The sequence below is a fragment of the Engraulis encrasicolus genome, chromosome 12 (genome assembly GCF_034702125.1).
Source record: "Engraulis encrasicolus isolate BLACKSEA-1 chromosome 12, IST_EnEncr_1.0, whole genome shotgun sequence".
NCBI classification, from domain to species: Eukaryota; Metazoa; Chordata; class Actinopteri; order Clupeiformes; family Engraulidae; genus Engraulis; species Engraulis encrasicolus.
This window is the reverse complement of record NC_085868.1, coordinates 19,383,074-19,401,408: the sequence shown is the minus strand read 5'-3', so window position 1 is coordinate 19,401,408 and position 18,335 is coordinate 19,383,074. Positions and strand designations below refer to the sequence as shown.

Here is an 18,335-nt window from a genome sequence, read left to right as displayed (position 1 = left end):
AATTAAACTGTGATCAATCATAATTTGTGTGGGTGATTCATGAACAAGAACAAGGCAAAATGAATAAGGGGCTTCGGCAACCAGAGACATGAGTGTTAATGTCGGAAGGCCACTTCCGAAACTTTATTTATTTTATATTTTTAAAGAAAAATGGTCAGCGAGTTGTTGCACCCTCTTTCATTTTCAAGTAGCCTAAGAAAGGGAATGCGACGCAGAAAATGCATGATAGTTGTAGGCGAAGGGTAAGCTATGACAAAAAAAGGCAGCGATGGGGATTCGTGTAGATTTTTTGTTTTAATAACAGCAGACTGCCATGCAAAAATGTCCTCACAGTTGTGAAAGCCTTGAGCGAGCGGTACTTTGCGCACCGCTCACCACATATGCCAAGCTCTGCTCTCCCTATTCCGACTCTAGTAGGCTAACCAATAACAAAAAGGCAGCAAGGGGATGTGTCAATTTTGATGGACATTGTTTTTCATAACAGCATGCTGACGTGCTCCCGACAGTTGTCAAGCCTTGAACGCATTGAGGTTGTAACTTTGCGCATCCCAATTTGGAACTCCAACTAGGCCTACTTGTCTTCTTAAATATTAAGCTGCAGTAGCCAACAGCACGCGCTTTATCTGGGTCTTAACGGCGTAGCTTATGGTTATTAACGTCAGTTGGGAGTTTTGCATGATTTCATTGTTTGTGTGCATTTTATTTAATTTGCCAACAATAACTCCTGTCAATAGTTGCAAACTGCTACAAATGTAGTCCACCTTTTATGGAGAACAACTTTTGACACTTACACACGCCTTACTTTTTGTAAATGGTTTAGCAGCAGATGACGGCGCAGTTCACTCCGAGGACACTTCAGCACCACATAAATGGACAGCGATCCTTAAGAGCGACGCTACGAATGATCTTAGAGGCTGTGCACGCGCGTTCATGTACGAGTGTCTTTGGGAAACAGTCGTAGAAAATCTAAGAACATTCGTAGGATCACTGGTTAACGACACACGTAAGGCTAAGAACCATCGTTATCGGGAAACTAGGCCCTGGTCGAGAGGAAAAATCACAGCGGCTCTTGCTGCCGTTAACCGCGTAGCTGTCTGCGGGCAGTCACATTTTCAGGTGCACACCAAGTGACGGCAGAGGTGGTACAAATGACTGCGTGGCTGTCTGCATCATCGCACAGACAACTTTGATTCTGAGCATAAACCAGGCTTTAGCCCTACGCCTTTCCCCTTACCCTCCGTTTTGCGCGTTCATAGGCGTTGGGCTGTCCGAATTCACGTTAAGACAGAGGGGTAGGGGTAAGGGGCTTTCTACAAACTTTCTGCAAACTTCAAACGGAGGGGTAAGACCTAATTCCCCCAAATGCATTGCGAACGCCTTTAAAAAGGTTGGCATCCACAAAAGCACGCAAAAATAAGTATTTTATGTAATTTATGTTTTTACTGTTGTAATAATTGTTGCATTGTACTAAGTTAAACATTGTCTCAATGGGTCATTTTCTCCAGGAAACGTGCATGAAAAAAATTGCTATTAATGTCTAACTTACTTAATGCATGGAAGTCGTGAAGGAATTGGGAGGGTCATGCAACACTGTTGTCCTTTTTTTAAATTGTTGTCCGAGTGATTGCAAGCAATATTGTTGGTTTAACCATCGAGAAGCTGGTTTCTGAATGCTATGGGTGTCATTCCGGGATTGTTGAAGGGGTGTCTCAATTCGTAGGGGTTGCGTTTCAAGGTTTGAAGGGACGAGGGGCAAGGGGAAGGCATAGGGGTAGGGGTGTTCAAAATTCACAGTGTGCACAATGAGTGTTGTACAAATGACAGTGCACAGTTTAACTTTAGAAGGAATGCAATGACAGACAGTGCATGTAGGCATTTGTGTCCAAAATTCATTTTCTATTGGTTACTGCTTCTCAATGGGGGCTCTACAGCCCCCCAGGGGGCATTGGGGAATCCTCGGGGTGTTGAAAAGGATAAAGCTGAGAGGAGGTAGTACTTAGTTGTCATTGGGGCGAATTAGTCTATTCTATTCTTTGATAATAAGGGGGGTTGTTATGAGGTCAAGGGGGCATTTGTTCACAAAAAGTTGAGAACCACTGCTATAGCTATTCTATGCTTTTATCAATTTCTTCTCTGTGTAGGATAATGCCCCCTGAAATATAGTAACACCTCCTGCCATATTACCGTAAATTTCCAAGTGGTGAGGAAGTCAGGAAGATTTGATTATATTGCTCTATAGCACAAACAAACAAAATTAGAAGCTTGTATCATAATTTTCTTGCTGGATTCTGCGCTAAATTCAATCTTTTTGGTGCCCATATTGTGAACTGGCTGCCATTTCAAGTGGTAAATCAGGTACATTTTATTGTATAGTTTGTTAGCACATTTACACAAAATTTCATACTTGTATAATAACTTACTTGGTCAACTGTGAGCAAAAATCAATATCTATGGTATGGTATCTATGGTACAATATATGGAATGTTTGGTGGCCATCTTGAAAAATGGCCACCATTTCAAGAAGCAAATCAGGTGGATTTGATTACATTGGTCTTTTGCACATTTATGTCGAACGTTATGCCTACATCGTAATTTGATTGATCAATTATGTGCAAAAAATCAATTTCTGAGATCTTGGCAGCCATCTTGGAAAATGGCCACTATTTCAAGTGGCAAATCAGGTAGCTTTAATTGCATTGGTCTTGAGCTCATGCATGTCAAATTACATGCTTGTATTTGCTAAGCCAATTCTATGCAATTCATCAATTACTGAGGTATTTTTGGCGGCCATGTTGGAAAATGGCCGCCATTTAAAGTGGCAAATCAGGTGGATTTGATTTCATTGGTCTTGAGCACATACAGTTGAGGACGATATTATTAGCCCCCCTCCTGAAATTAGATATATCTCTTCATTGATCGTTGAGAATGATCATTATTAATAAATGTATGTTATTCTGGAAACAAATACACCATGGAGATAGTGTCCAATAAGTTAAATTTGGACTTTTCCATTTTCACAATGAGTTTAAACAAGTGTAAAAATGGCAAGGACAAAATTATTAGCCCCCTTATCATTAATAGTCAATACAGTGCCATTTATGAACAAAAATTGACACAAGGCACTTTGATTAGTTGTTAACTATGTTGGCACATGTCCTACCAGGGATTTTGGCCCATTTTTTTCATTGCAAATAGTTAAGCTGGTCCAAATTGCATGGATGTTGAGGATGGAGATTCATTTTCAGCACTCTTCAAATACTATCTAAAGGATTGAGGTCTGAACCACTCCATGGCCATGGTTTTAGTATCCTTGAAGAACATTTGAACTATTTTGGATGCAAGTTTTGGGTTATTATCTTATTGAAAGATCCAGTGAATATCTTAACTCCCTCTATGAGCATATTTTTGCAAGGTCACTTTCCACATTCTATCATAATTTTCAGTTATTATGGTGCCGTACACCCACACAAGGTTTCCTGTGGCTGAGGCTGCCACAAAATGATGCATACACCACCATGTTTAATTGTGGAAACCATCTTATAATGATTCAAGGCCTATCCCTTTCTTCACCTGACAGAAGCAGAATTCATGCATCAAAGCAGGTGCAATTGAATATCATCAGATGAAAGCAGAGACGTTCAAAACTCATTTTTGACTTTCAAATGTTCACAGGCAAAGCTCAATAACACTCTGATATGCACTGCCTTTAGTAAAGGTGTTCTTCTGTGATGATGGCCCCAAAGCCCAATATGATGACAAGCCCTAACAACTGTCTTTCTTGGGGGGGAAAAAACCTCCAGGTGAGGCCAGGTCAATAACAATCATCTAGGCAGGTGTCCAATGCTTCTTTGGTCTAATGAGGCTAAGCAGTTTCCACAGTTACACATAGTGGAAGGGCATCAACTTTAGTCTGTTATTCAGCCTCAGACACAGGGAGTCTGGGTCTGAATCTGGATTTCTGGGTCTTCCAACAACATTGTAACCCAAAGCATACATTTAGATTAGTTCAGAGGTTCTTCAAGGACACTAAAACCATGATATTGGAATCACCCGCTCATAGTCCAGTCCTCAATCCCACTGAGAGTCTGTGGTTAATGTCTATGCTCAGCATCCATGCAATTTGGACCAGCTAGAACACTTTGCAGTGAAAAAATGGGCCAAAATCCCTAGTGTGGCACGAGTCAACCTAGGTAGCAACTTATCAGAGCCTGTTGTCAGTTTTGGTTTATAAATGGCGCCTTATTGACTATTAATGATCAGGGGGCTAATAATTTTGTCCTTGTCATTTTTGCCCTTTTTTGTTTAAACTCATCGTAACAATAGAAAAATCCAAATTCAACTCATTGAACATTATCTCTATCAGTGTATTTGTTTCCAAAATAACAGAAACGGTGAATAATGGTAATTCTTACTGAGAAATCAAGAGAAATGTCTAATTTCAGGAGGGGGGCTAATAATATCGTCCTCAACTGTACGTGTTGAATTTCATGCTTGTATCATGATTTGCTTTGTCAATTCTGTGCAATAAATCCATTTCTGCTTTGGCGGTCATCTTGGAAAATGGCCACCATTTTAAGTGGCAAATAGGTAGATTTAATTGTGTTCGTCCTGAGCACATACATGTTCAATTTCATGCTTGTATCATAATTTTATATGTCAATTATATGCAATAAATCAATATCTGGGCTCTTTTTGGCGACCATCTTGGAAAATGGCCGACGTGGCAAATCGGGTAGATTTGATTGTATGGATCTTAAGCACATACCTGCTGAATTTCACGCTGGTATCATAATTTGCACAATTTTTCCTGTAGCCGCTCCACTAGAGGATCATCTTTCTGTTGTTTGGTGTGTGTGTGTGTGTGTGTGTGTGTGTGTATATATGTGTGTGTGTGTGTGTGTGTGTGTGTGTACCTTCTCACATGAACCCGGAACAATTGGCGCCTCCAGAGATGGTGTATGAATGTGGGAATGTGTATATAATATACTGTATGTGTTTGTGTATTTTGAAAGCAATTTGAGACAACTATAGTTGTAATACTGCGCTATATGAATACAGGTTGTATTGTATATCGTATTGTATTACCGAGAGTCTTAAGTAACAGATTAAGACATGCCATTACAATTTTGGTGACAGTAGGTTATAACATAGGCTCTGTGCAAAGGGATTAATGCCCGTCTTGTTACATAATGTCAGTACTGCACATGTCTTCACATGAGATAAAGAGGAACGTATTTTCAATTTCTTGATACGTGTGCAACTGTGCATATGAAGAAACTGCCACTAAATCCAACATGACCTGAACACAGATCTAGAGCCTCTGTTTAGCGCTATAGCATTTAGACTGACATCTAATGGCAGTACATACATGCCCCCATTAGACTTTAGTTAGTTAGAACCTCAATGTTCCAAAGGGGCATAGCTGCAAGTGGATCTATTGAAGAAATTAAAAATGCAACAACAAATGACTGAATGTTTAACTCAATAGACTTCAGTTAGTGTGTCTTGAAAATCCAACAAATCATAGAAGTAAAAAAGATAAAATTAACGGAAGAATATTTGAATTCTAAAGGGGACACAGCATAGAGTTTATTCTCTTTTGAAAGGACAAAAATATATCAATACAAATCACTTTGACACAATTTGAGTTCAAAACCTTCAATAATGGCATGCAAAAGATTGGTACTGAATAGTATTTGTCATATCTACCACATGTCAACATGGTGAACAACAGAACAGCAAAAGCTGCAGCAACACCTGCAAACGTGCAAAATGGTCACTCCCTTAACATCACTGTCAAGATGTCCAAACTTTTTTGGCTGCTAAGAATATTTTTTGTGACCCCCATCTCTCATTTTCCAAACCAAAAACACATTTTTTTCTAACTTTGATGTAAATCACAGGAAATTTAGGACATTTATTACCCACTGGAGTGAATATTGAACAATGTTTGGAAAGGTTATAAAAACACACATTCAAGGTTCTATGCAAACAGTCCCTTCTGTCAGTGACCCTCCTGCAGTACCTCCTCAACCCCCTTATAAGTCCCAACTCCCAGTCAGTGTTGCCAGATTGGGCTGGTTCCCGTCCAATTGGGCTGCTTAGGACGGCCGTGTGCGGGTAAAAAAGGCATTTATCAGAAAAACAAGCCCACTTTATGCCATAGCAGTCAATAGAATTGGGCGGGATTTTGTGCTTCTAGGCGGGTTTTGAACATTTTTTGGGCTGGAAATCATCAGCCTCATCTGGCAACCCTGCTCCCAGTTAGGGGACAACTGGAGAAGATAGAGGTGCAAACCATCTGCTAAGAAGATTTGAATATTTCCATAACAGCCTCCACATCTCTTGGAGATAAGATAAGACTGAGACAGTGATGAAACAATTCTGAACATTTGTGTATGTGCGAAAAGAGAGATGTGTAGGCTATAAATGGGTTCTAAATTTTTGTTTTCCCCTGGTTGCGCGAACCTAGCTGCGCACAACTCAACCTCTGATTGTTGGAAACCGCTGTTGATCAAAAATTACCTCACATGGTCTTGTATTTACAAACACTGCGAACCCATGAATACAAAGTAGCTCTGCAAAGCTCTGTAATGTTAACGTAGGCCTACAGTACATCATAATGACATTACAGCAGTTTAGCCATATCACTGACATTTGCCAGTGTTATTTTCATGTAGGTACATCATAACATTACATGCAGTGGTCTGATCAGTAGTACCCATGATGTTGTTATGTTTATGTAGGCCTACATTATACACTAATAACATCGCAGCATTCTATTCAGTCTGGTTATATCAGTGACATTTGTCAGTGTTATTTTTATGTAGGCTTGCATCACAATAACATCGCAGCAGTCTAGTCATATCAAAGTCCACGATGATGACCAATCACATCTTGTGATCCATTAGGTGACCAGCTCCATTTCAGCAGGGTCTGCACTCCACAGGAAAGGGCACTTAGGGAAGCGAACATTCATGCAGTCACGTCTAAGGTCTGTGGGGACAGGGGAGAGGACATGAGTTAGAGATGTTGCACAGTGGTAGACCACAATAATAATGACAACAATAACAATAATAATGATAACTAGATTGCATTTCCTCACAGAAAATGCTGGAGTATGCTTGCCCATCTTGCATTCGTTGCCCTTCATGCTTATGCTGCCCTTCATGTATACACAACATACAGTTAACCCTCTAAATATGAGCTAACTTCCTGTTTGGCATCTCTACCTGTATATTGACCAAAACACATTGAGTGCGTTGCAATATGCCAACTTTGCCTCCTCCACTTGCGCTTGTCTCCTCGTCCCGCCTCCTGACCCCTCCTCCGTGGAGAAAACGATAAAGTTTCCCAGCTGTCAGCCTAACTTTTGAGGGACTGTTTTTCATTCACCATCTCAATTGCAAATGAAAAAAAGACTACAATTGAGCTTTTGCGAGATATTGAAATATAATACTGTTGTCAGTGATGTCATCATGACATATTACTTCCTGGTACGAGGAGAGAAGCAAGTGGAGGAGGCAAGGTCGCATATTGCAACGCACTCCTTTTCACCAACTGTAGGGCCCCCCAGTGGCCGGTTTGCACCAAAGTTGGTAGGTACTCTCTGGGTGTACTGGAGATCAGGTGTAAGAAATTTCGTTAAGATCCGTCAAGCTGTTGCTGAGATATGAGCTACGTAACTTCCTGTTTGGACGGTGTGTTTGTCTTTGTTGTCAATTTTGATTGGCTGCTTTGCGCTGAAGCATTCAGCTATTGCTCTGTAAATTTCAGCATAAGTGCCGGATAGTCCAATGGTGGTCTGATAAAAATTGTAGGACGAGCAGACAAAAATTGTGGACGGAAAAACACATTTTTGGTTATTGTAGCGCTCCCTAGTGGCGGATTGGAACGAATATTATTATGTGACGTCTGGGGACAGTGGTGATCATGGGTTTAAAATAAGGTTCTGATACAAGTAGCTTTTGCTGAGATATGAGCTGACTTCCTATTTGCCATCTTCGCCGCCAACTTTGATTGACTCCTCTTCAAAGACAGTTTGATCAATCATTACAGGACTTTTAAGGTAGACGTATCTCAGTCGGAAGATGCAGTCATAACATTTTCGTGACGATCGGACAGAAATTGTGGGTGGGACATCATTTTTATTGATTTTTTACAAAATTCAAAATGGCGGGAAAACTATCCTGCCAGAAAATTACGTCGTAGGGTGCGTTGGTTAAGGTCAGAATAGGAAAGGCAATAGCAGCGTTTCTAAAACTTTGCAACATCTGGAAATCTGTAAATATAACAGCTAACACCAAGATAAAGATTTACAACAGTTGCCTGTTCTTCTTAATGGTTCTGATTGCTGGAGAATGACTGAGAAGGACATTGGCAAACTTTCCAGCTTTCATAACAGATGCCTAAGGAGAATTCAAAAAGTATTATGGCCTCAGAAAATATTGAACAGGGAGCTACACAGGGTTACTGGATGCACAGACATGGAGACCCTTCTAATTCGCAGGCGGTAGAAATGGTTAGGGCATCTACTTGGAAAACCAAGGGACGGCATCACAAGAGTGGCACTTCGATGGACGCCAGATAGAAAGCGCAGGAGAGGGAGACCAAAGACAACCTGGAGGAGAACCATAGAAAGTGAAATGAAAGAGAGATCCCTTAACTGGAGCACCATTGATAAAAAAGGCAACAACAGGGATGAGTGGAGATCCTTTGTCCTTCCCTATGTGCCACTAGCTCTGAAGTTCTAGCAAATATGCACGACTAACTCACCTTCCATTGGATTGAATTTATTGTGCAGTCAAGGCTAGGGCAAATCATGTACTTTTTAATCTGCAGCACCATCTTGTGTTCATATCTTGTAATAACATTCTTTGGATGAAAGTATTTTGTAGTTGATAAAAATACACAAAATATTTGAGAAAAGTTATTTGATACAAAATTCAAATACATGTATCTTGCTTACATGAAATACAATACGGTCTCCTCCAGCCACCAGGCAGACTCTCTCTCTCTATCTCTCTCTCTCTCTCTCTCTCTCTCTCTCTCTCTCTCCTCTCTCTCTCTCTCTCCCCTCTCTCTCTCTCTCTCTCTCTCTCTCTCTCTCTCTCTCACACACACACACACACACACACACAAAACAAAAACACACACACACACACACACACACACACACACACACACACACACACACACACACACACACACACACACACACACCCTATGGAACTGCTCCACATGACTGCACTTTAACCGGAACTCTCTGATCTCCACTTCCAATAACTGCTTGCACTATGAGACTTGCACCTCCAACTATGCTGCTAAATAGGGCTGGGTATCGCAGTCATGTTCCTGTATCGATTCGATTTCGATTCTTAAGGCTTTGAATCGATTAATCACGATTCAATTCGATTCGATTAAATCCATTCCCTTCTTGGTGCAAGGATTTCCCCCAAAAGATGCTGTTGCCTATTTTTATATAAAAATGTCAAAGGGCTGTGGCTTGACAGTGTTAACAGATTTGCTAATTTGTAATAAGTAGGCCTAGGCCTAACTGACAAATACCTACTGGGTATTTTCCATAGTCCTAAATTAAACAAAAAGAACAAAAAGAAAAATAACAAAAAATAAACGATTTTGTGCCCTGTGAATCGATTATGTGAATTTCACATGATATTGATCGATTATCGATTTAATCGATTATTTTACCCAGCCCTACAGCTAAATGCTGCTACTTGACCACTGGACTACAATGGACCATGTTGGACGGCACAGTTTGACTTTTTGTATTCCACTATTGGACTGGACCTGCACTACCCCACAAGAACACACACACACACACACACACACACACACACACACACACACACACACACACACACACACACACACACACACACACACACACACACACACACACACACACACACTGTACCAGGGACTGCACCTTACCTGCACTACCTCAGTCCTGGAACATAAAGACAATACAACATGTTGCTACAATGCTGCTACCCCATCTACCACTTGTATTGTTATTATGTTACTTTCACTGTTATTATTTCTATTATTGTAATGTCTACATTCTATATTTATCTTATTTCTGTTTATATGTTAAATGTTAAATGTTCAATGTTCAATGTTCAATGTTAAATGTTAAATGTTCATTTGTACTGTATTTATTATTGACCTCTATTGTACCAGTCCATCACTGTTACCCGTCCTGTCTTGCACTTTATGCCAGTCTGTAAAATGTCAGTTTTGTATATGTCTTGTCCTGGCATGGTATAGAGAGAAAACGTAATTTTAATTTTTCCTTGTATGTCTTGTGCACATGAAGAAAGTGACAATAAAAGCTGACTTGACTTGACTTGACATGAAATACAAAATATTATTTTGTATTTCAAAATGTATTTCAATTACAAACCCCAACTCCGATGAAGTTGGGACGTTTGGTAAACAGTGAATAAAATCAAAATGCTATCATTTTCAAAACATTCAATCTATTCATTAGATGGAGAATAGTGAATAGACAACATATTAAGTGTTAAAACCGAGAAAAAATATTGTTTTGGGGGACATATGTACTCATTTCTAATTTGATAAATCCAACACGTCTCAAAAGAGTTGGGACGGGGATCAGTGAAATTTAGTTAACATCCAAATAAGATAAAACAACAAAGAAGAACATTTCAAAATGAATTGTACTGACGGACAATATAGGTGTCCAGGTATAAGATCATCACAGAGAGGCTGAGTCACTCAGAATTATAGATGCAAACGGAATAATTACCATAGTTATTACATACATTTTTGAATTCCCTTTGATTTAGCACGATTGAGTGTATATAAGACATATTTTTGTTAATAAAATCATTGTATAGGTTCATGACATCATGAAATATATATTGGCTGTAGTCTCACTCTAGCACTCCAGGAATTAGAGCTATTGAAAATTGACCATATTAAGAATGCTTAATGCATGAAAATGATACAGGGGTGTAACATTCTCCTGAGCACCTGAGCTCACTTGAAATAGACCCATAAGACATTGGAAACTGTCCTTTGCTTACAGAAGTCAGCAGAAGTTGTAGAAGACCATTCTTTTTGACAATAATAGAGCATTGCACATCCTGTGCTACAGTGAAAATGGACCATCCAACTTGTGTTAGTGCTAGCTTCAAAAGTCAGCCTCCATGATGGCATGCGGGTGCAGTAGTGCATTGGTTAAGATGTTCTCACTCATCTGTAGAGCTAAATACAGTGCTGAATGGTATAAATGGGTTTTAAACAGCATGAAAAGCCACTCATGCATTATATTTTGAAGGGAGATCTTCGATTACTGCCACATAGTAAGGTCAAATTGCATTCTCTACTATGTTTTAACAGTTTGGCTCCATCATAAGGACCAGCAGGTGATAAAATGGTGGGTTTTTGGTCAAGACCTGTCACACTATAAGCACTACAGAAAGGAAAACATTGCAAAACATGACAAGGAATACACCCACCATTTAAGCTGGTGAAATCATGTCCAAGATAGGAATTAACACTGTTTTTTATATAAAATCATCTCATCGGTTAATGTATTTAACTGTTAAGTGTTGTCTTTTGTTTTGTTTTTAGTCTTCCTCGACATTTGCTGCCATTTATTGTCCCCGTCCCAACTCTTTTGAGACGTGTTGGATTTATCAAAATAGAAATGAGTACATATGTCCCCCAAAACAATCTTTTTTCTCGGTTTTAACACTTAATATGTTGTCTTTTCACTATTCTCCATCTAATGAATAGATTGAATGTTTTGAAAATGATAGCATTTTAATTTTATTCACTGTTTACCAAACGTCCCAACTTCATCGGAGTTGGGGTTTGTAGTTTCTAATAGCAATACTGCCCATCCATGATCATCATCAGCAGCATCAAAACTAGTAAACAGTAATCCATGATCAAAATCAGAATTCAGCTTCCATTAAACTCAGTAATACAGTAATGATGGTATCTGAATACCATCAGCCTCACCTTCCACCACTCCCACACTGCTGTGATTGACTCCAGTCTCCAGTCCCCACTTGTATTTTGGTTCTTTAACAGATGCCTTCACTCTCACTTTGTCTCCAACCTTGAAACCTGTAACAGGAAAACACAACACAAGTTGTTAACCCATGAAAAGGTTTAAATAAAGGAAAAGTCAAGGACTTGTTCAGCACTTTTAACCCATTTTCTAAAATGTCTACAACAATAGAGTGGTTAAATATTGTTTGCTGCTTTTGTTTTGTTTTTGTTTGTTGTTGGCTTTAAATTAAAGAACAACAACATGGGATTCACAAAATGGCAAGTTTAACATGGCCACAGTTGTTGCACTACAAAAAAATGTGATGGGATATCAGTGAACACAACTACCCACCTTTTGGGTAGTGGTAGTTTTCACACTTTTAAAAACAAATGTTTAGGGTGGTTTTAGCCAGCCATTGTAAAGAAAGTTGATTAAAAAAATACAATAAGCCATGTAACAGACACCGAGATATTAATGCTCAACCATCTCATGGGTCAAAAAAGAGAAAACATCCAGTGAACATCAATTCTGTGAGCGAAAATGCCTTGTTGATGCTAGAGGTAAGAGGAGAATGGCCAGAAGGGTTCGAGCTGATAGAAAGGCAACAGCAACTCAAATAACGTGAATAATCATTACAAACAAGGTATGCAGAAGAGCTATAGCTTGGTACACTGCAATTGTAATAGTATATAATATTATAGCACAATAGGCCTAATACAAATAGTATCTTGTGAAGCACATTGAGTTGCACCTGTGTATGAAATGCGCGATACAAATAGCCTTGCCTTAAGCATCCATGTTAGGACCGCAGACCTGCTGCCGTTTGGGCTATTTATTTTCACAAGTGGAGGGGCCCGCTAATGAAACCATTCACAATTCAAACCCTGCTCAAAGCCCATTTACCTTTGCAACGGTGATTTAGACAGGGGTACGTGTGTTTCGCAGCCGCAGTTTCATCAGTTGTTCACTCCGACTGACTGATGCGGTGCCGGTGCCTCGAAGTTTTGCCGCTAGTAGAACTAGCCTCAGAATTAGCGCTCTGATTGGTCAATGTTTCCCCCGACACACGTTGCCGGCCAATGGGAACGAGAGGGCAGAGGCAGACCAACAAAAGAGCAATAGAATGTCGCTCAACCGTAATGTCTGTAGAACTAGAACTAGCAGATTATACCGTATCCAGTCTATCTGTCTGTAGTCTGTCTCCGTCTGTCTACCCCCCCCCCCCCAAAAAAAAAACCTCTTCGGATCTACACGATTCACGCAAGTGACCTATTTTGAGATCAAAACGGCGAATTTCGCCGAAAGGTGACAAGTTTGCAGGTATGTGCCTATTTTTATATAAAAATGTCAAAGGGCTGTGGCTTGACAGTGTTAACAGATTGCTAATTTGTAAAAAGTAGGCCTAGGCCTAATTGACTAATATCTACTGGGTATTTTCCATAGACCTAAATTAAACAAAAAGAACAAAAAGAAAAATAACGAAAAAAAATTGTTCCCTGTGAATCGATTGTGTGAATTTTACATGATATTGATCGATTATCGATTGAATCGATTATTTTACCCAGCCCTACTGCTAAATGCTGCTACTTGACCACTGGACTGCAATGGACCGTGTTGGACGACATAGTTTGACATTTTTTGTATTCCACTATTGGTCTGGACCATACCTCACTGTTATTATTTCTATTATCGTAATGTCTACATTCTATATTTATCTTATCTCTGTTTACATGTTCAATGTATGTTAAATGTTCAATGTTCAATGTTCAATGTTACATTTTAAATGTTCATTTGTACTGTATTTATTGTTGACCACTATTGTACCAGTCCATCACTGTTACCTGTCCTGTCTTGCACTTTATGTCAGTCTGTAAAATGTCAGTTTTGTATATGTCTTGTCCTGGCATGGTATAGAGAGAAAACATAATTAAATTGTCCTTGTATGAAAGGGACAATAAAAGCTGACTTGACTTGACTTGAAATACAACATATTATTTTGTATTTCAAAATGTATTTCAATTAGTTCTAATAGCAATACTGCCCATCCATGATCATCAACAGCAGCATCAAATCTAGTAAACAGTAATCCATGATCAAAATCAGAATTCAGCTTCCATTAAACTCAGTAATACAGTAATGATGGTATCTGAATACCATCAGCCTCACCTTCCACCACTCCCACACTGCTGTGATTGACTCCAGTCTCCAGTCCCCACTTGTATTTTGGTTCTTTAACAGATGCCTTCACTCTCACTTTGTCTCCAACCTTGAAACCTGTAATCAGAATTCAGCTTCCATTAAACTCAGTAATACAGTAATGATGGTAGCCTATCTGAATACCATCAGCCTCACCTTCCACCACTCCCACACTGCTGTGATTGACACCAGGTCCCGACTTGTATTTTGGTTCTTTAACAGATGCCTTCACTCTCACTTTGTCTCCAACCTTGAAACCTGTAACAGGAAAACACAACACAAGTTAACCCATGAAAAGGTTTAAATAAAGGAAAAGTCAAGGACTTGTTCAGCACTTTTAACCCCTTTTCTAAAATGTCTGCAACAATAGAGTGGTTAAATGTTGTTTGCTGCTTTTATTTGGCTTTAAATTAAAGAAAAACAACATGGGATTCACAAAATGGTAAGTTTAACATGGCAAACGTTGTTGCACTACAAAAAAAATGTGATGGGATATCAGTGAGCACAACTACCCACCTTTTGGGTAGTGGTAGTTTGCACACTTTTTGAAACAAATGTTTAGGGTGGTTTTAGCCAGCCATTGTAAAGAAAGTTGATTAAAAAAATACAATATAGCCATGTAACAGACACTGAGATATTAATGCTCAACCATCTCATGAGTTTTCAGAGAATGGGTCAAAAAAACAGAAAATATCCAGCAGTGAGCATCAGTTCTGTGGGCAAAAATGCCTTTTTGGTGCCAGAGGTCAGAGGAGAAGGGCCAGACTGGTTTCAGCTGACAGAAAGGCAACAGTAACTCAAATAACCACAATAATCATTACAAACAAGGTAGAAGAGCTACAGCTTGGTACACTGCAATTGTAATAGTATAATAATATTATAGCACAATAAGCCTATTACAAATAGTATAATTGTAGTCTACAAACTGTTAACTTAAAAAATCATAATATTGAGGAATTAGGCGAAAGAACAATGTCAAAACTTCTTACATAAAGACTATGAGGTTTGAGTCGTGTCTATTAACTTAACAGACTAAAAGCATGGCGCCGTCCATGAACAGAAAAGCAGCATGTCATAGCGTCACTTAAAGAGACCCAACTATTATGTGAAGTACAACATTACGGATGATGAACAACATAGCCCACACATATTGGAACATTTATATAAGTGAATTATGGCATGAGTGTTGTTGAGAGCACTACAATGTACAATTTATAGGGTACAACAAACCTATCTTTGGCATCATAACAGGAACACCGTGAGACTGTGAGACAGAGGCTTCAGCTTTGTGACCTTGGGGACAGTAACACAGTGATATGGTAGTATGGTCAGTAAAATGGTAGTAAATGTAGTAGGGCCTACATAAATTATCCAACTTTACTGGACATTCAGTGATGGGGAAGATAATTGAAAATAATATTGAAAAACAGCAACAAACAATGCAAAGAAGTAGAAATTACCTGGAGAGTCAAAAAGACAGGGTATAACATAAACAGTATTAAAACAATGAAATCAGTCTACCTGTTAACTTCAGCAACATCTTCTCAATGGCCTTGAGTGCAGGTGTCATGATGTCAGTGGAGGATAAATGTGGAGTGAAAGTTATGCTGGAGGTGTCAGACACAGAAGCAGGGCAGCAGGATTCAAAGCTCTGTTGGAGGACACATGCACGCACGCACGCACGTACACACGCACGCACGCACGCACGCACGCACGCACACGTACACACACACGTACACACACACACACACACACACACACACACACACACACACACACACACACACACACACACACACACACACACACACACAGACACACACACACAACCATAGACTTAGTATAGGCTATCATTCAATTTTGGACCAGTTTAAATAAACAATTTGACAGGCAGTTATGTATTTTACCTTGAGGAAGTCAACATGATCCTCAATCTGTAGCAGTCGCTCCATTTCATCATCTCTGTTCTTCAGTTTAGCGATCTCCATTTCCAGCTGCTCCAGGAGTCCTTCAGCTCGCCTCATCTCTGCCTTCTCCTGGGCTCTGATCTCCTTCGTGACCTCAGAGCGTTTCTGCTCCATGAAGCTGATCAGCTCAGAGAAGATTTTGTCAGATTCATCAAGAGCCTTCTGTGCAGAGGCCTAAGAGAGGAGATTCACAATGTCTGATGTGCAGTTGTTTAAAAATACATTTCTTAAAGATAGACAGTACTGAAACTGAGACCTGATATAGAAAATGAGAAGAATCATGTCTACCCAGAATCCATGCCTGCCTAGTTCAGTCATTTATAAGTTACTATAGTACTTTAAAATGAATGCAAGAAGTACAACTCAATGCGAAAATGTATAGGCCTCCAGTACATGTACATGTACAAAGGTCACTGACGTTTTTAGTAGCATACGTCAGATTGTACAATCACGGCTAATTCCGCTCTTGTAAAAATAAATGACTGAATAATTTGTAAATTTATGTACAAGCAATGAATATGCTTTATAGATAATCCAGCAAAAAACCCTAAAATAATATAATTCTTATAATAGTGGCATTAGCTGTTGTTGTACCACCCTGACCTACTGACATTAATGAAACCATTCAGAAATCATTCACCTGTAGAGTTTTTAGGGTCTGTTGGGCCTGTTGAAGCTTCTTCTCTCTCTGCTGAATTTGATTCTTACTATCCCCCTTCATCTGCATCAACATTTTCTATAAACAGACACAAAGCATTAAAAACATTGCCTCATTTTCCACTTATGAAAACATATTGCATACACATTGCATGCAAATTGCACTATAAATGTTGCATCAAAACATCACTCCCATTAATATTTACAAGTAATATTTTCACTAGGCTACCTGTTTGTCAGTCCGTTCTGCTGCAGCTGAGACAGTGTCATGACCCTTGTGGTCGTCCATTGAGCAGAGCACACAGATGAGCTTCTGGTCTGTACGACAGAACACCTCAATGATCCTATCATGCTGAGAGCAGATCTTCTCCTGTAGCTGTGAGGAGGCATTCACCAGCTTGTGCTTGCTTAGGCGAGGCACTTCATAGTGAGGCTGGATGTGAACTTCACAATAGGACAGCAGACATGCCAGACACGACTTGATGGCTTTATACTTTTTCTCACTGCAGAAATCACACTCCACATCAGCAAGTCCAGCATAGCGAGGAGTTTCAGCACCAAACTGGAGTTCAATGTTCTTCAGTTTTTCAACAACTTCAGCCATCATTGTGTTTCTGCCAAGGACAGGTCTCGGATTGAAGGTTTCTCTGCACTGTGGGCAGCTGTAAACACCTTTCTGGTCCTCTTGGTCCCAACATTCAGTAATGCACTTTAGACAGAAACTGTGTCCACATGGTAAAGTCACCGGGTCATTCAGTAGATCCAGACAGATTGGACAGCTAAATTCCTCCTGAAATACTGAAGAACTTGCCATTTTAGCTGCTAGCTGCACTAGTAGGTAACACCTTCCTGGAAATCTGGATAACTTTCGCTTCACTTGAAGTGGGTGTGTGTTAGTCACTCTTCCTGGTCTCGGATTGTAAACATTTCTTAAAGGCACAGAGCAGCATTTCAGAAATCTATGAATATCATTTCATGACATGAACTACATAGTGTTTGTAAAACAGCTTTGCTTCTGTGCAATTCAAGTCAGCTAGATAAGAAATGTGCGTCACATGGTCACCTACGTATGTTTCACAGCCATGCTGAATTGCTGTATGGACCGGATCAGGCCAAAGATCAAGATTCAGTTTCCCACAGTTTTATTGACTGACATTACATTTAACAACAAAGTCTATTTAATCTTCTCTGTCTACTCATGGGCAGCAATATATTCAACTAAGTCAACTGCAGATGGAATTTGGCCCTGCTGTGGCCTAACGGTAGGGCACTGGGTTACTACGCTGGTGACCCAGGTTCATTAGCAGCTATAGCAGTGCTAGCAATCCTGTGAGGACCAATTGACACCAAGACACCAAGGCACTCTCCAGGCACCCTGTGGGCCAGCAGTCATACGAGGACGGAATAAAGACAGATATTTGGGTAATCGCTTAACCATTTTCTTTTTTTGGTGGCTTTTTCGACTT

General features: G+C 39.7%; 1 protein-coding gene across 1 annotated transcript; it reads right to left on the bottom strand.

Annotated features, from left to right (window-relative positions):
* Window positions 1–5,577: 5,577 nt before the first annotated feature.
* Window positions 5,578–17,683, bottom strand: LOC134460105 (E3 ubiquitin/ISG15 ligase TRIM25-like). Its single transcript, XM_063212570.1, has 9 exons — window positions 17,099–17,683; window positions 16,853–16,948; window positions 16,153–16,386; window positions 15,767–15,896; window positions 15,476–15,538; window positions 14,402–14,503; window positions 14,216–14,323; window positions 12,016–12,123; window positions 5,578–6,996 (listed from the first exon to the last, which is right to left on the bottom strand). Exons 1-9 carry the CDS (start codon window positions 17,681–17,683, stop codon window positions 6,908–6,910), a joined length of 1,515 nt encoding a protein of 504 aa, XP_063068640.1. The 3' UTR covers window positions 5,578–6,907.
* Window positions 17,684–18,335: the final 652 nt, after the last annotated feature.

What these genes read in the sequence shown, in the direction of transcription:
- LOC134460105 (XM_063212570.1), bottom strand. Translation starts at nt 17,683, where the DNA reads ATGGCAAGTTCTTCAGTATTTCAGGAGGAATTTAGCTGTCCAATCTGT. An exon ending in GATGTTGCTGAAGTTAACAG is followed by an intron (nt 15,539 to 15,766) that starts GTAGACTGATTT and finishes ACTGTCCCCAAG; the next exon opens with GTCACAAAGCTGAAGCCTCT. An exon ending in TGTTATGATGCCAAAGATAG is followed by an intron (nt 14,504 to 15,475) that starts GTTTGTTGTACC and finishes TTCCTGTTACAG; the next exon opens with GTTTCAAGGTTGGAGACAAA.